Consider the following 18,992-nt stretch of genomic DNA (forward strand, 5'->3'; position numbering starts at 1 on the left):
GAAGAGTAATCATCATACCCGCCCTGGAGGATTAATGTCTCACTTCATCAGCAAGGGACTCAATGCTTTAGAAGATGGTGAGAGCAACTGCAATCTAGACAAGTGGATCTTTCCTACACCTGACCATGGGCTGAACAGCTGGAAGACCGAAGATGTTATCTCTATCTCCTTCAGTTGGAAGACCGAAGATGTGGTCCATTTGTTAGGGCTTGTCATTTCAAAATCATATTTTCATTCAAAAAAATCATTGGACGTTTCATATTCAAATATTGTGCTCTATGTTTTTGCTTTTTTATATTATTAAATAGCTATGTGTTCTTACACACACCCACATAATACACTACAGATTCACATCCACTCTGGATCCCATTGATAACGACTCTGCTAATGCCAATTATGACTTTGATAACCCGATCTACCAAGCTAAGGATGAAGGCGAGGAAGATTGTGAAGTGCCTAGAGAACTTTCCAAACTGTTAGAGAAGGAAGAAAAGACTATACAGCCACACGAAGAGCCGATTGAAGTTGTGAATCTTGGTACTGGCGAAGAAAATAAAGAAGCCAAGGTAGATGCTGGGTTGGAAGACAGTGTCAAATAGAGACTGATTCAGATGCTACGAGACTATGTTGAGATTTTTGCTTGGTCTTACGAAGATATACCCGATCTTGATACTGATATTGTGGTGCACCGTCTACCAATCAAGGAAAATAGTCCTCCGATCAAGAAGAAACTATGAAGAAGTAGACCTGATATGGCCAAGAAGATTAAAGACGAAGTTGAGAAACAATTTAATGCTGGGTTTCTAAAGGTAGTGAGTTATCCACCATGGATCGCCAACATTGTGCCGGTACCTAAGAAAGATGGGAAAGTCAGAATGTGTGTTGACTATAGAGATCTAAATCTAGCAAGCCCAAAAGATGATTTTCCGCTGCCTCACATTGATACACTGGTGGATAATACTGCACAATGCAAAGTGTTTTCCTTCATGGACGGATTCTCTGGTTACAATAAGATCAAGATGGCACCAGAAGACATGGAGAAGACAACATTCACAACACCTTGGGGAACTTTTTGTTACAAAATGATGCCTTTCGGTTTGAAGAACGCAGGGGCAACATATCAGCATGCAATGGTAGCCTTATTCCATGATATGATTCACCAAGAAATAGAAGTTTACGTGGATGATATGATCGCAAAATATGACACATAAGAAGAACACCTTGTCCATTTGCAAAAACTCTTTGACAGGTTAAAAAAGTACAAATTGAGATTGAATCCGAACAAGTGCACTTTTGGGGCAAGATTCGGTAAACTGCTAGGGTTCATCGTCAGTAGTAAAGGTATTGAAGTTTATCCGGCCAAGGTTAAAGCTATTCAGGAGATGCATGTACCACGTACTGAGAAGGAAGTCAAAGGTTTCTTGGGACGTTTGAATTATAATGCAAGGTTTATTTCTCACATGACAACCACTTGTGTGCCAATCTTCAAACTGTTGAGGAAAGATCAAGTGGTAAGATGGAACGACGAATGCCAGTTAGCCTTTGACAAGCTCAAGGAGTACCTCCAAGAACCTCTAATTTTGATGCCACCAGTTGATGGAAGACCTCCAGTAATGTACATAACAGTGTTAGAGAATTCAATGGGGTGTGTACTGGGATAACATGACGAGTCCGGTCGAAAAGAGCATGTAATATACTACCTTAGCAAAATGTTTACCGACTGTGAAACAAGATACTCACTGCTCGAGAAAACTTGTTGTGTTTTGGCATGGGCTACTCGCCGACTGAGACAGTATATGTTGAACCATACCACTTTATTAATCTCTAAAATGGATCCTATCAAGTATGTATTTGAGAAGCCTGATCTCTCCGGACGAATAACAAGATGGCAAATGATATTGACAGAGTACGACATCTAGTATACCACACAGAAGGCAATTAAGGGAAGTGTACTAGCCGATCATTTGGCCCATCAAGCGGTAAATGACTATCAGTCCATGAATTTTGAATTTTCAGATGAGGAAATCATGCTTGTTACTGACTATGAAGAGCCTTGTCCGGATGAAGGACCTGAACTAGGATCCCGATGGACTATGGTTTTTGACGGAGCTTCGAACGCACTTGGCAATGGTATTGGTGATGTGACTGTCTCTCCCGAAGGTGGTCATACGCCGTTCACTGCAAGACTATGTTTTGATTGCACCAACAATATGGCCGAATATGAAGCACGTATCATGGGTCTCAAAGCCGCAATAGACTTGAGAATCAAAATTCTAGAAGTATATGGGGACTCATCCCTAGTAATCAGTCGGATTAAAGGAGAGTGGGACACAAAGCATCCCAATCTCATCCCTTACAAGGAGCATGTGTTAACTTTGATCCCTTATTTTAAAGAAATTACCTTTGAGCATATTCCACGAGATGAAAACCAATTGGCAGACGCATTGGCTACGATGTCATTTATGTTCAAAGTCAGGTGGGATAATGAAGCGCCCATGATTACCATTGAAAGATTGGATGAGCCGGCACATTGTTGTGAGATTATTACAGAGGAAGTAGACGAGAAACCCTGGTTCCACGAGGTAAAAAGATACCTTGAAGCTCAGGAATATCCTGAAGGGGCATCCATCAATGACGGGAAGTTCCTAAGAAGGTTCTCTGCCAAGTTTTTCCAAGTAACGGAATCTTATACAAACGTAATCATGACTCAACTTTGCTTCGTTGTGTAAACAAGAAGGAAGCAGAAGAAATAATGGAAGAAATGCATGACGGTATTTTCGGAACTCATTCTAGTGGAGATACCATGGCTAAAAAGATCTTGAGAGCAGGCTATTACTAGTCCATCATGGAGACTAACTGCCGCCATCATTCTAGGACTTGGCATAAGTGTCAGATCTACGCTGATAAAGTGCATGTACCTCCAATTCCATTAAATGTCTTAACTACTCCTTGCCTTTTGCAATGTGGGGCATCGATATGATCAGAGAAATCAAACCTACTGCCTCCAACGGGCATCGCTTTATCCTCGTGGCTATTGATTACTTTACGAAGTGGGTGGAAGCGGTCTCATTCGCTTCAGTTACCAAGAATGTTGTGGCTCGATAAGCAAAATCTCATTTGTCGGTATGGCATCCCTGAAAGGATTATTATAGATAATGGTACTAATCTAAACAACAAGATGATCACTGAGCTCTACACGTAGTTCAAGATCAAACACCACAATTTTTCCCCGTATCGACCAAAGATGAATGGTGCAGTGGAAGCCGCCAAAAAAAAATATAAAGAATATTTTACAGAAGATGACCGTGACATACAAAGATTGGCACGAGATGTTACCATTTTCTCTTCATGGTTATCGCACTTCTGCACGTACCTCAACCGGGGCAATCCCTTTTTTACTGGTTTATGGTATGAAGGCAGTCCTACCTATCGAAGTTCAGATTCCTTCCCTGAGAATTATGAAAGATGCAGACTTGGGCGAAGACGAGTGGATCCAGACTCGACTAGATCAGATAAACTTGATTGATGAGAAGAGACTTGCGGTTGTATGTCATCGGCAATTATATAAGAAACGTATGATCAAAGCATTTAACAAGAAAGTTAAGCACCAGGCGTACCAAACCGGTGACTTGGTAATAAAGCGTATTATCCTTCCACAAGGTGATCCTAGGGGCAAGTGGACTCCTACGTACGAAGGACCATTTGTAATTAAGAAAATATTTTCCGGCAGAGCCATGATGCTTACCACAATGGGTGGCGAAGACTTCCCGCACCCTGTGAATGCGGACATAGTCAAAAATTATTACGCATAAAATAGACCCGCTAGGTTGACATACCTAGGCAAAAATAAGGGCATCCTGACGAACCAAAAGGGTTTGGGCAAAAATTAGGGATATAAATACCAAAAAAATGTACACCCGGAAAGTCAAAAACCTGAAAAGGCGGCTTGGGCAAAAAAGGGTATCCCGGTAGGCTGAAAACCTGAAAAGGCAGTCTAGGCAAAAGTTAGGGATTAAAGCGTACGACTATGTCCCATTATATCATCAATCATCGATCCCCAGTTAGCTTTGTTACCAAGGTCAAGTTCAAAAGGCACTAATCAATGCAATCGTTTCTTCCAACAAGCAAGGGATGAGATACTCGAAGGAATAATGTCAATAGCTGGGTCGAAGCCCAATGGGATCATTTCCACATAGCTGTTTTCCTTATTGTTCACTTTGTACTTCTTTTCTAAAGAAATATTTTACGACGATTTCCTCTTACCAGGAATTATGTCTCCTTGTACTAATTCGCCTGTTTACGGCCTTTTCCCAAGTCAATACAAATTATTTCAAGCTTACTTTCTCACTTTCTCAGGTTTGAATACGCAAGCGTCCAATGATAATTTTGAATGAACATATGCATTTTGAATATGACCAGTATTTCCCAAAAGATTCTTATATTCACAGGAAATAGGAAAAGCAATCGAACAACATCTAAGTCATCCAGATGTCTTCCCAAGAGCCAACAGTATGGAAATATCTCCACAAAGCATTCCTCAAGGAATGAAGCATTCTCCTACAAGGATGTTTGCCTCTAGCATAAATCAAAAATCCCCCACTGAATATTCTTGCACAAAAGACACGAATCCACAATACAATCATGTTGTTATCATCTCCAACAACAAATAGGGATTTATTTTCCCTACAAAGAGTTACTATACAGGGCTATCTATAAGCATCCACATACACATATCCATACATCATGCATCTACCTCCATGCCTCATATATTGTATCATGGTGAACGCAAACATAACATACGAAAATTCTCATTTATTTTGAGAACTTCATACATAATACATTACATGCATTATGACATCGCATAAAAAACTAACTTTACCTTTTCAGGTCACTTCCCAGTCGAATATCATTTATAGTATAGGGACAATCAAGAGAAAGACTTAATCCTGGCACTCATTCATGGCAATGGAGCCTCTGACAATGGAGTCATAAGTGATCATGACAATAGAGTCAAAATGATCATGGCAATCGAGCCTCTGACAATGGAGTCACGAATTGATCATGACAATGGAGTCAAAATGATCGCGGCAATAGAGCCACCGACAATGGAGTCATAATTGATCATGATAATGGAGTCAAAATGATCACGGAAATTGAGCCACCGACAATGGAGTCATCATTCGATCACAACGATGGAGTCAAAATGACCACGGCAATGGAGCCACCGACAATGGAGTCACAAATTGATCATGACAATGGAGTAAAAATGATAACGGCAATGGAGCCACCGACAATGGAGTCATCAATCGATCATGACAATGGAGTCAAAATGATCGTGGCAATAGAGCCACCAACAATGGAGTCATCATTCGATCATGACAATGGAGTCAAAATGATCATGGAAAGGGAGCCACTGACAATAGAGCCACCAATATAGTCCCAATTCTCAGCAACAAGAGGTGGTCAAGATGATGGAGTCAATGATCTAATCTTAATACTTCGTCAATAGAGCCAACAATTCAACCCATAAACAACTCAGGTACAACCCAACGAACGGTTCATTCTGATACTCTCATCATTTTCAAATGCAGTCTAACTTTCAAAAGACCGGTGGCATCTTGAAGCCCACCTCCGACAACATCCTGCCAATCCAACTAGTGGCATCTTTAAGCCCATTCAAACCATCGATAGAGTTATTCCCTACACCAGCAAGTGCAAATTTTTGGGTATTTTAGTGTTCAATCATCTTTTACCTTCAGATTCTGATAGGCACACAAGCCAATCTACATCCTTAGGTTTAAGAAGATTGAACAGGGGCAACTGTCATACCCCAAAATGTGTCAATTATAGTTCAAGACAATTTGTCTCCTCATACTCAAGTATCCATGGTTTTCACCAGATAAAAGTGTCTCCAAAGTGACATGGCCCAAAATTAGGGTTGTGATTCTTTTCATGGAAACTGAACCTCTAAGGCTTCAAATGGACTTTATGGTGTCCCATAGGACCCAGGGTATCCTCATACCAAAATTCAAAGCTTTGAATCACAAGATTGCTCATTCAACAGCACAGATGATCAACAGTCGATTAGTTCAAACCTAAAGGTTAACTATGGTCAAACCACAACCAAAACTCCTGATTTTTTATCAACATCAACCTCTTGAAGTATTATTCATCATTTGATCAAGGTTTGATTATGATTCATCAAGGAGAGTTCAGAAATCATCAAAGTCCAAGTTACTAAATTAGGTTTTTAAGGAGAAAGTCAACTGAACTTTGACTGACCATATCTCCCACATGGTTCATCAAAAATTCTACAACCAAATCTCATTCTCAAGGAAATTCAATTCTCTACAACTTTGATGTTGGTCCCAAGGTCAAGAAATGCTTCCGCATAAGAGATATGAGCCAAAACATTACAGGTCCTTCTAAAAGCTCGCAAAAAGCAGTTTTCTCTCACAAGCCATATCATCCAGATAAAATCTCCAAATGCAAAAAAGCTTCCAAAGTAGCTTGTAGAGGACATCTTGATCTTACCAAAAAGTCCTAGATCATGCCCATATAATAAACATTGAGAGAGTTATGACTGTCAGAAGTTGGAGAAATTTGGAGAAAATCATGAAACCCTAAGTGAAGAACTTTGCATCTTTAAGTAATGGGCCCATGATTTTATGTCACCCACGTGATTCCAAGCTTATAATAGTCCCATAAATATATTTATCTTTATTTTATGATTTTTATTTCTTTTAGTTTGAATTTATTCATTTAAATTCAAATAAAATCAAATTAAATCATAATTAAATGATGAAAATTCATGTGTTTATTTTTTATTTTTTTAATCAAGCTAAAAATCTTGTTGGGGCCATAAGGAAATTCCATATATACTTAGTCATGATTTTTTTCTTTTACTTATTGAATTTATTCATTTAAAATTCAAAAAATATGAAATAAAATCAGGAGAGATACCATGGAATATTCTCACTCATATAATCACGTTCAACTCCATCCAAGGGCCAAAACAAATCGTGAAAACATGCATAAAATAGGATTAAACTCAAGAAGGAAATTTTTGGTGCAAGTTTGAAGAACAATTATTTTTTAATCAAGACATGATTTTCTTCCATTCTTTCAACCCTAATTTGATATCCTATATATACATAAGCTTTGCAGCCTCACTCTCCACGAAACCCTAGCCTCATATACACTCTCCAAGCGTTCAAACTTTAAAAAATTTAAGGCATAGAGAAACTCGTGGCACAGTTACCCTCATACCATTTAAAGAGTTGCTTCGTGATCCTGAAGACGACAGGAACATGTTCCAATCATTACTCAAGCGTACAGCCACTCAGAAGCCCGTGTTTCGTCCTCGCCGGAGGTAGTTTTCTTTAAAATTAGATTTCGTTCATTTACATATTTATAATCGTTTTACTATGTATGTTCGTGTTCAGGATCCTAAGTAAGTAAGTTTAGACGTATCACATGCGCACTTAGGGGACTGAATCATGAGTTGCCATTGTTAGGGCACCAAGGTCATGATTTCTCAAAACTGTAGTTACAAGGCTTTTCGACCCAAACTAACGGTCCCATTAAATTCAAGGCATGTTAAATAGTAAACCTGGGTTATTTGTTTGTTAGTTTCGGACGAGATTGCAGGTTTTTCGAAAATGGCTTCATCAGAGAAGATGAAGTTCGCCGGAGAAGAAAACTCACGGCCGGTCACGTTACGTTATGCACTCGACGCGTTTAATTAACTTGAATTGCAGGTGGCCCAGCTGGTAACGCGCACTTTTTGGTCGTAAGTGCAAGGGCCTGGGTTCGAGCCCTACCCTTGACACTATATTTTTATCATTTACTCATTTGTTTATTTGCAGATCTGGAATCTTATTCCCACAGGTGTTTATCATGTACCTTCGATCCTAATCAGGAGATCTTCAATGGATACGATCTGAACGTCCAAATAATGCACACCCACCGTAGGCCTTCAGGAGATCGCTGCACATAATTCAGCGCTCATTCTCTTTTGGGCCTAGTCCTTGTCCGATCCACACCCCCTGTTTTCAGAATGCAACCTTAGGCCCATGTTTTAATTCTCTTTGGTTTTAATTCATGTTTTCTTTACCAAACAAAATCACAAAAATAAAATTGATTAGGATTAAGTGAATTAGGTGAGTTTAATTAGTTAATTTCATTTAATTCCCAGTAATTAAATAACTTAGTAATCAAGATTTAGTTTAATTTTAGGATGAATGAAATTAGACATGATCATTTTTCTTAATCATATAGGTTAATTAAATTTAATTTCATCTTTAATAATCATTAGAATTAGGATTTTTAATAAGTCTCAAAATCAAACTTTTTGTTAACCTCTAATTTTCTCTCGACTTTCTTTTCCCATCTCAAACTCTATGTATGGCGCATGCATGTTTATTTCATCATTTTGTTCAAGTATTAGAATGTATATAGGTCAAATGTAAATATTTAAAGGAGTCTTTTACTTTCCCGCATTTTTTTTAATTTCTGTATTTTTATTATTATACTGTTTAGATGTATGATAGGTTTGTGTTATGAGACTGAAAATCGAAACGATAGATCACATAAAAAATACAAGATAAATTATAAACGAATCCAATACACTTGCACTCACTCGCCCTTATGGTACGCCTCTCTTGGTTGCCTTCGATTATAAGGTCGTGTCCCTCGAATGTGGAGGTACCCATTAGCAAAAGTCTCTCGAGTAAAAATCATCGCAAAGATCATAAGTCCCTCGATGATCCACGATGTTGCCTACGATGATATGATCTAGTCCTTTGAATGGTTGCCTACAAAATGATGATTGTCCCTTCGAATTTGCGAAAGGTACCTCTACTTATTGCCTTCAACGACCATCGATGACCCATCGATTGTCCCAAACACGTCCAATATAATCAAGGATTTCCTACTTCTATATATTATGGGTTATCCTAGGAACTTTAAAAAGTATAGAAAAAGACCCACTATTTAGGGTAGTGCTCTTAATCTGCCTAGCTCAATTAAAAAACATCTTTTCAATATTCTTTCAAAAACTAAGGCTACGCATTTACGCTAAAGTCCTTATGCCTCTTTTCAACTCAAAACAAACAAACACGAGCTAAGCAAGTTAAGAGCCCGTAGATAACTACGGATGAAAAGGGTGCTTGCACCTTCCCTTTTCATAACCTACCCCCCGAGCCCATTTCTTTTTTAAAAAGGTTTTTTTCTATACTTTTTACCTTTCCTAAAATTGGACAAAATAAAAGTCGGTGGCGACTCATGCTCACCTAAACATGGTTGCTTATTAAAATAAAAGTCAGTTCACCGAGTTACAGGAGTCCTCTGACCAGATTTAGTTTGTTAATCTGAGAAATCTTTCTTAAACTAGCATGGCCTAATCTTCTGTGCCAGACCCATTGCTCTTCGCTGACAGACATAAGACAAGTTACCTTCTGATTCTTAAGATCCTGAAGATCAATCTTGTAAATGTTGTTCTTTCTTTTTCCTGTAAATAGGATTGAGCCATCCTTTTGACTTACAGCCTTACAAGACTTTTGATCAAAGATTATGTCATAACCATTGTCACTTAATTGACTTATGGATAATAAGTTATGAGCTAATCCATCTACTAGAAGAACATTAGTTATGGAAGGAGAGTTACCGGTACTTATGGTTCCTGAGCCAATTATCTTGCCCTTCTGATTCCTTCCAAACTTGACTTCTTCGACAGATTTAAGCACCAGGTCTTGGAACATAGACCTTTTTCCCGTAATGTGCCGCGAGCACCCAGAGTCCAGGTACCATGACATGTTTTCCTTTTGCTTCTTTGCAGCCAAGCTCTTTGCATGTGATGTAAGCCTAATATCATGGGAGGGGCCATACTTGAATTGATCATACAATGGCTTGTATGTGATTTTCATATCATCCACAGATTCAAGTTTGTATGGGGTTTCACCCTCATAGCCAACGCCAACTCTCTTGTTTCCGCTAACAGCGTATATCATAGAGGCCAGTTGACTTCTTCCAATACCTCTAGATAAGAACTTTCTAAAGCTCAAGTCATATTCTTTCATAATATTGTTCAGACTTGGAGTAGGCTTTTCAGAACTAGAAGGGTTTCCAAAATCTTTGGATAAATTTAAAACTTTTTCCTTTAGTTCAAAATTTTCTACTTCAAGCTTCTTAGTTTCAAATTCAAATAGCTTTTTCATCTTTTTGTATTTGACACTAAGTTGAGCCTTGAGTTCCAAAAGTTCTGTTAGACTAGAAACTAACTCTTCTCTAGACAGTTCAGAAAATACCTCTTCAGAATCTGATTCTGACGTAGATTCTGATCCATCATCAACTGTGGCCATCAGCGCAATGTTTGCCTGCTTGCCTTCAGAGTCTGATTATGATTCTGATGAATCTGAATCATCCCATGTTGCCATAAGACCTTTCTTCTTATGAAACTTCTTCTTAGGCTTCTCCCTCTAAAGCTTTGGACACTCGCTCTTGTAATGCCCTGGCTCATTGCATTCAAAGCACGTGACCTTATTTTTGTGAGATCTTCTGCTTCTATAAAATTCTCCTCTTTCAGGCCTTTTAGAACTTTAGAAGTTCTTGAACTTCCTTTTTTTTCTTTTCTAGAGTTGGTTTACCCTTCTGGAGATCTTGGACAGTTCATCTTCTTCTTCTGATTCTGACTCTTCAGAATCTTCTTCTTCAGCGTGAAATGCGTTAGTACATTATTTATTTAAAGATTTTAACGCAATAGACTTACCTTTCTTCTGAGGTTCATTAGTATCTAGCTCTATTTCATGACACCTCAGAGCACTGATCAACTCTTCAAGAGAGACTTCATTCAAGTTCTTGGCAACTTTGAATGTAGTAACCATCGGACCCCATCTTCTGGGCAAGCTTCTGATAATTTTCATGACGTGATCAGACTTTGTGTATCCCTTGTCAAGAACTCTTAATCCAGCAGTTAGAGTTTAAAATCTTGAGAACATTGTTTCAATGTTTTCATCATCCTCCATCTTAAAGGCTTCGTATTTCTGGATCAAGGCAAGAGCTTTAGTCTCCTTGACTTGGCTGTTTCCTTCATGAGTCATTTTTAATGATTCATATATGTCATAGGCAGTTTCTCTATTTGATAGCTTCTCATATTCTGAATGAGAGATAGCGTTTAGCAAAACAGTCCTAGACTTGTGATGATTTTTGAATTTTTTCTTCTGATCATCACTCATTTCTTTCCTGCACATCTTTACTCCAGTAGCATTTAGAGGATGTTTGTAACCATCCACAAGCAAGTCTCATAGGTCACCATCTAAACCAAGAAAGTAGCTTTCAAGTTTATCTTTCCAATATTCAAAGTTTTGACCATCGAATACTGGTGGTCTAATGTAGCCATTGTTTCCATTTCCATTGTTGTATTGCACAATGATTTTTATCCTGGTTCGTTGTTAACGAAACTACTCTAGTCCACTCCCTTAGAGTGATTTACCTCAACTGAGGATTTAATCCACTAATCAACCTTGATTACAATGGTTTTTCACTTAGATACCTTCTAAGTCTTCTAGAGTATTCTGAGCACAACTTGATCACTCTAGGAACCTTTTACAAATCAATGTAAAATAAATATTACAAGAGTACAATATGCTTCTTATAAAGCTATAATCACAACTGTTATATTTCTCTTAAGTTCTAAGCTTAACACTCACTAAATATTACAAGATATGTGAGGTTGAAGATGAAGTTTGAGAGTATTTGATTCAACAGCGTTTCAGCAAGTTTGCCAGAGTTGTAAGAGTTTTGGCGTTTCGTCAACTTTGCTTCTCATCAGAACTTCATATTTATAGGAATCTGAGAAGATGACCGTTGGGAGCATTTAATGCGTTGCGCGTGTCGTACAGCTTTACATTTAATGTTTCACTCTTTTGTCAACTACCTTGAGCGTTGATTTTCCCGCTTTAACTGATTTTGCCTTTAATAGCTTCTAACGTTCCTTATGTCAATCAGCGTAGCCTGTCTCCTTGTACTTTATTCTGATTCTCATATTTGTAGAATACAACGTTTGAATATCAGAGTCATTCAGCTTGGTACAAAGTATCTTTTTGTCTTCTGACTTTGAAGTGCTTCTAGCGTGATACCATAAGAACATCAGTGCTTTTGCTTCCGAACTCAAGTTCTTCTGATGCTTCATAGACCATGTTCTGATTATGCTTAACCATCTTCTGATGTCTTGCGAAAGCATGTTCTGATGTTGCAATCTTGAACCTTTTGAGTCAGTGCTTCTTGCGCTGAATTGTGCATACTTTTTATATATTTCCTGAAATGGAAAATGCATATGATTAGAGTACCACATTGTCTTATACAAAATTCATATATATTGTTATCATCAAAACTAAGAATATTGATCAGAACAAATCTTGTTCTAACAATGCCTACAAGAAGAATCTCAGAAGATGAAGAAGAAAACATGCTGTTAAGAAGTATCCTCAATGGAGTTAGAAGATATCTAAGAATACTTGATTAAGTGGTAAAATTATCATATTTGAAGACAAAGAAAACTGAAGACACTAAATTGTTACTCGTATAGTGTGCCGTAAACAAATGTATTTAGAACAGGATAAAATATGCTTGAATAAGAAGCACACTAGTAATCTCCAGAAGAACAATTCTGAAAGAAATCGGTGATGATGCCTTAAGTGACCTAGTGAAGGTCTGATGCTTAAGAAGACAATGGTTGCGGTCATTATGGAAATTCTCTTGGAGACTATGTGAAGGTCAGAAGTCCAGGAGTCAATGGATGTTATATCTCGTGCAGATTATTGAACAGTCCATTGCAGTTAGTCACAGTCGCTAGATGTGCTGGGATTTAGTCACAACACGTTATTGTGCAGGTTACTAGGTTGATGAACTTTATATCTCGCTGAGATCACTAAATGGTTCAGTCATCTAGTGGTTAGTCACTCGCGGGTAGCTTGTGAGGGTTAGTCACAGCAGCTGGTTGTGCAGGTCGTTAGTCACGACGAAGGATCGTGCAATTGTAATCAAGTTTGATTATAGTGGATTAAGACCTCTGTTGAGAGGTAAATCACCTGAAGAAGGTGGACTGGAGGTAGTCTTATTCAAAAGGTGAATCAGGATAAAAATAAATGTGTCTTTTACTTTCTGCACAATTCATTTTAACTTAGAACATTCACGCAAAAATCTTCAAAACTGTATTGAGATAAGTCAGAAGTTCTGATGACGTAAAGAAGTTAATAATGAACATCTTACATGAAAGCATGCTTCCACAACGCAAAAAGCATATTTAGAAGATGAGATAAAATGAGAAATAAAAGAAATTAACGAAAGGGATTTTTAATTGATAAAGAACACAATTTAATCCTCCTTTTCTTGTATTTTTCTCAACCTTTAGGAAGATGTAGAGGAGGTTTTAAGTAAGAAAAAAAAATCATCAAATTAATTTTCGAGTAATTTTCACCTCAATAAGATCTTCTTGAGGAAAAAAACTAGGCATTCATGGATAATGGAATGTGACATTAATACAAGAGTCTTTCATGTATTGCCTAAATCTAGATCGAGGCTAAATTCCATATTTGGAGTTAATATTATAGAAGATAGAATATAAAGTGCAGAGAGGGGTAAAGGAGGGTCAGAGAGTTTCTTTGAAAACAAATTTCTAGAGGTTCTTTCGAGAAGACCAGCCATATCCAGTATCTATTTCAAGGTGTTATTAAAGTCTAAAAAGGTTTTGTTCGAGGAGGAGTTCACTATAGAGGATTTTAAGGAAGCGTTCAGGATAGTGATGGAGATATTCTTTATTTTGTAGATGATACTAGGGGTGTTCATGGTTTGTGAACTGCACTAAACCAAACCATATTTATGGTTCAGTTCAGTTTATAATAATCATTTCAATAAAAATCTAGTTAACCGCTAAAATGGTTTCAATTCAATTTAAAACTAGTTTAGAACCGGTTTATATTTATAAACCAGTTTGTAATTTTAAACCAAATTATAAAATTTGAATTCTTTTAAAACTAATTTTTTTAATTGTATAAAAAGTTTAAATTTTATATATTAAAAAACAATATTTTTCAGAATATTTATTCTTAAAAAATTCAAGTTTTTCATTTTATAAAAAAAACTTTTTTGGCTTAAATACACTTTTCGTCCCTGTAAGTTAGCGTGTTTTTGGTTTTCGTCCCTGTAAGTTTTTTTTTTGGGTTTTAGTCCTTATATTTCAGTTTCGCGTTCGTTTTAGTCCCTAAAAACAAAATCCGCAGGAAATTTCACAAGAAAATCCGCAGGTAACCTGCAGATTTTCCTGCGGATTTTGGCTTTAGGGACTAAACCTCAAGCAAAAAGTAAGATATAGGGATTAAAACCCAAAAAAAAAACTTACAGGGACGAAAATCAAAAACACGCTAACTTACTGGGACGAAAAGTGTATTTAAGCCAACTTTTTTTTATTTATTTCCAGAGCTGTTGTTCTCTATTTGACATTTTTTAAGTGCTTTCTTTTTTCTCACAGGCGCGTGCCCATAATAGTTTCAGTACTTTTTTTGGACTTTACTGGTACTTATATTAATAACTTTTCTTCTAATAATATTGAGATTAGATTGCAAGCCTAGTGCCACAAAATATCAAACCTTATTTTGCTTTATATTTTAATTTTTGATAAGTTTTTTTTTTTCTGATAGTTATCTAAGGAAATAGTATTTTGATAGCATTGATGGCTCGAATGAAATAAGTTACCACAAAAATTATTTTTGTTTTTAGTGACAAAATTAATTTTCTATTAAAAATTTCTTTTTTCCCGTTATTTTAACCAATTAGAAATTTATTTTTATTTTCAGAATTTTATTTTTCCTCTCAATTGATTTTTTTAATAAGAAACTAATTATATAACTAATCTAGTTTGTAAATCGAAACTGGTTATGAACCGGTTTTAAACTGAAATTGAATTGGTTAAATTAAATGGTTCAGTTCATTAACCATTTGAATTGGTTAAATTAAATGGTCGAAGCGCCAAGGATCTCGCCATCCGCTTCTCGGTGGAAATATGCCGTTTACATGGGATCCCAAAATCCATAGTTTCGGACAGAGATCTGTTATTTCTCAGTGCCTTCTGGAAAGAGTTGTTCTGTGTGCAAGGTACAACTGAAATATAGCTCCGCCTATCATCCTGAAACGGACGGTCAAACAGAAGTCATTAACAGGTGTCTCGAAACGTACTTGAGATGTTATACGAGTGACAATCCAAAAAAGTGGTTTCAATACTTACACTTGGCGGAGTTTTGGTACAACTCCACTTATCACTCAGCGCTGAAAATGTCGCCGTTCGAAGCCCTTTATGGCCGCCCCCCTCCTGCTTTTCCAAGCTACACATCTGGATCAGCCTCCATTCCAACTATTGATGAGTCTTTACAGAAAAGAGAAGAGTTAAGACAAACTTTGCAGAGGAATTTGCTCAAAGCAAAAAAGAAGATGGAAATCCATAGTAACAAACACAGAAAAGACTGTACCTTTACCGAAGGAAACTTTGTATGGCTGAAATTAAAACCCTATCGACAACTCTCGGTGGTGCGTCGTTCCTCGCAGAAACTGGCAAAACGGTACTTTGGTCCCTTCAAGATCTTGCAACGGATCGGCAACACAGCTTACCGACTAGACCTCCCACCCTCGTCGCGGATCCACCCGGTTATACATGTTTCTCAGCTTCGAGCTTTCCATGGAACACCACCATCCCACTTGCTATCTCCGATTCCGGCGGACATGGAACCATCTGAGGACCCGGCACCTGCAGAAAACGCAAAAGATTTATCAGATTCGGATAATACAACTCAGAAAACGGAAAGCGTTCCTTCGTCCCTTACCTCTCACATACACACCACGACGGCAAGGCACAAGCAACATGCAGACACTCAGGGCGGTGCGAGCGAAAAGAGTGTTTCCAAGGGAGAAGTTATAAAGTGTTTTCAGAATAGAGAAAGAGGAAGCTCCGAAGATTTTATTCAAAAAGAAGTGAGTCAAAATGAAGGAAGAGAGAGCGCTAAAGACATTGTTTAATGAAGAGAGAGAGAGAAGTCTGAGGAGTTTAAACACTTAAACTCTAAAGTTAAACCTTTCAATACTTTAGACTCTTCATCAAGTACAGCAGCTGATAGACTCACACGTTTTCCCACGCCATCTTCATCTCACCCGTTAAAGTCCTTGGATTCCCTGACGCTTCGTTCTCCACCATCGGATGAGTGTACCGTTGCAACACTTCCCAAGGAGTCCCACGTGACTATGCATAAAACGAGGAGTGAGCTGTCTGCCACTAGCTCCGCGCCGCTGCCAACTGAAGCTGCAAACCCTAATTCTTCTATGCTGAACACAAATGGGCCGGTGCATTGGGCCTCCACTAATTCTGCAGCACAAAATCTAATTGAACCCAACCTTGAGGACAAGGTTGTTTTTGGACCGGATGGTAGTGTTATTAGGCCCAATAGAGTTAAAACTAAACCCATATGGATGAAAGACTATGTGACAAAATAAGTCTAGTTTTATTTTTAATTTTGCAATTTTCGTTTTGGGCTAGGCCCATGTTTGGGAAGTCCTTTTAGGTCTCAACAACCCTAGAGTATTTAAGGGTTGTCTTGTCTCCTTGAAATCTTAAGAAAATTTTCACAAGCTATTTCTTTATTGTTGCTGCAAATCTTTGTTTTATGTTTGTTTTGGTTACCCTTAGATTTTTTAGATTTATTAGTTGCTGAATTCCTCTTTATCAGTAATGCAATTCAGTTCAAGTATAAAATTCAGTTAACCATATTTTTGAACACCACTAGATGATACCATGATTGTCGGAGTAGTCTTATAGCATAATTTGTGGGGCAATCAAACCTTATTAGGATGTTTTAAATTAGTTTGGGCTTTAAAAACTTTATTTTCAAGGGTAAATAATAGTTAACATTCATGAAGACTTTATGCATTCTAATTCTAGTTTCCTATTCTCCAACACTAATGCTACCCCTTTCAAGTTTTTTAGTATTCCGGTGGGCTCTAACCATACGAGAGTCACTTCCAAGAGTCCCGATTTTAAAATAAAAATAATCAGAATTATGTTTTAACAAATTGCATAAATAGTTATGTTTCTCTACATTTTTGAAGATAGTCATTCATCTCTTAATCATAATTTTGAAATTGAAAAACTAGACATAGAAACTACTATATTATGTTAATATTTTTAAGAATTATAATGGTATATAAACTATGTAAACTTTGACTTTTTGTAGTGAAATTACGAAATTTGTCATTTTAATTGGTTTTTCTACTAGGCACTAATGCCTGCTCAGTGTGATAGTGAAATAGTGAATAATAGTGAATAGTGAAATTGAGTTGTGCGTAGAAATATTAAGTAATTCTCACTTTTATGTTAACAAATTGTAACCATTCTTTAATTGTAACAGTGAATATAGTCAATTTCACCAACGAGGTATACCTCACTTTATTAGATGTTACTTATAAAAATAGTCAATTCATTTTAATAAAAACTTTAATTTATATTTAGAAATTAGATAAATAATTTAGTTGAATCTTAAACCAAGTCAATGGAATTTACACAGATAAATAATATATATATTGTTAAGAATAATAATGGTATATAAAATCTGTAAACTTTGACTTTTTGTTAGTGATGTTATGAAAAGTGAGTAAATTGTTTCGGATATAAAAAATTCAAGAGTTAAAATTAGATTTATTGAAATGTTATAAATCAAATTTAGTTGAATCTTAAACCAAGTAAATGGAATTAGTAAATAAAAAAGCTAATGGTAGCGTTTGACTGAGAGACATAAGTAAAATAAATTTCCATTTATTTAAAAGGAATAAGTGATTACATGACTCATGATGATTCATGCATATCTATCTTAACCACGAATATGAATATGGAAATGTGACATACTACTGCTGCTGCGTCTGTATATTAGAGAGGGGGCATGGCCCTTGGCAATTGATCTTCTTCAGGGTCCGTAGGGTCATCCTGGGTCATAACAGCATGCTTCTTATATGAATATTGGAATATTATACCATCGTCTCTGGACAGGTTGCAGAAGCAGCAGAACAGTCCCTATAATCATAAGGCTCATTTTTATTCATACAAAGTCTTACTTCAACCAAATTATGTTGAGTGTCACAGTAAAGTTGCGCTTTAACGCCAAAGCCATCTTCAATAGCCTTCTCAAATTTTTGTTTCGATAAGGATTCCGCAACAAACGTATTTCCTATACCCTTTGCATTAAGTATTTTAATGATACTTTTTTTACGATAAATTGTTGATGCGGCTGTGAAGTACTCATTTTGTTCCAACATGGAGCAAGAGCCGTGTTTATCCCACTCCTCTTTCCAAAACACTTTGTCTTCCTTCTCGGTCAAAGATTGCCAATCAACCTCAAGCTTCTTCACCACTGAACGATAAAGCTGATAAACAAATTAAATAAATAAATAATCATGTTATATATTAAAAAGTAACAATAAATATTAAACTGAAAAACTTTCATATAACCTACATTTAATTCAGTTTTTGGACATGGAGATGGATCCACTCCCTGTGGCCATAGGCCATGAATAATAAATTTGTTGACCTGTTTTATACAGGTTTGAGTCTGACAAAAACCAGCTGGCCATACTTCCGCTAGCATGTAATGATTAAACGAGCCTACACCTGATTGTAAAAAGGAAATCAATATCACCAAAATCATTAACACCTTCATTTTGATATTCGTATTTGTGATTATAAAACTTATTTCTCCATCTATTTATAGGGGGAGCTTCACAATATCACAATATTCTTTTAATTTTTATTTTAAAATATTTCATTATTCAACTCATTAAAAAAATTCTTATTTCTTCTCTCTAAATAGATATAGAAAAAAATTCTTATTTCTTCTTTTTAAATAGATATAGAAATATGTTTTATAATGAACTCACACAGTATATATCAAACCAATGAATGT

At 36.7% G+C, this 18,992-nt stretch overlaps 2 protein-coding genes across 2 annotated transcripts; one reads left to right on the forward strand and one right to left on the reverse strand.

Annotated features, from left to right (window-relative positions):
* The first annotated feature begins 2,093 nt into the window (after positions 1-2,093).
* LOC131605061 (uncharacterized) lies at positions 2,094-2,729 on the forward strand. The gene has a single exon (XM_058877460.1). It carries the CDS (start codon positions 2,094-2,096, stop codon positions 2,727-2,729), a length of 636 nt encoding a protein of 211 aa, XP_058733443.1.
* Positions 2,730-17,831: 15,102 nt separating this feature from the next.
* LOC131606911 (intracellular ribonuclease LX-like) lies at positions 17,832-18,749 on the reverse strand. Its single transcript, XM_058878998.1, has 2 exons — positions 18,546-18,749; positions 17,832-18,456 (listed from the first exon to the last, which is right to left on the reverse strand). The coding sequence occupies exons 1-2, from the start codon at positions 18,747-18,749 to the stop codon at positions 18,061-18,063; spliced, it is 600 nt and encodes a 199-aa protein (XP_058734981.1). The 3' UTR covers positions 17,832-18,060.
* Positions 18,750-18,992: the final 243 nt, after the last annotated feature.

This window comes from Vicia villosa, linkage group LG5, assembly GCF_029867415.1.
Source record: "Vicia villosa cultivar HV-30 ecotype Madison, WI linkage group LG5, Vvil1.0, whole genome shotgun sequence".
NCBI classification, from domain to species: Eukaryota; Viridiplantae; Streptophyta; class Magnoliopsida; order Fabales; family Fabaceae; genus Vicia; species Vicia villosa.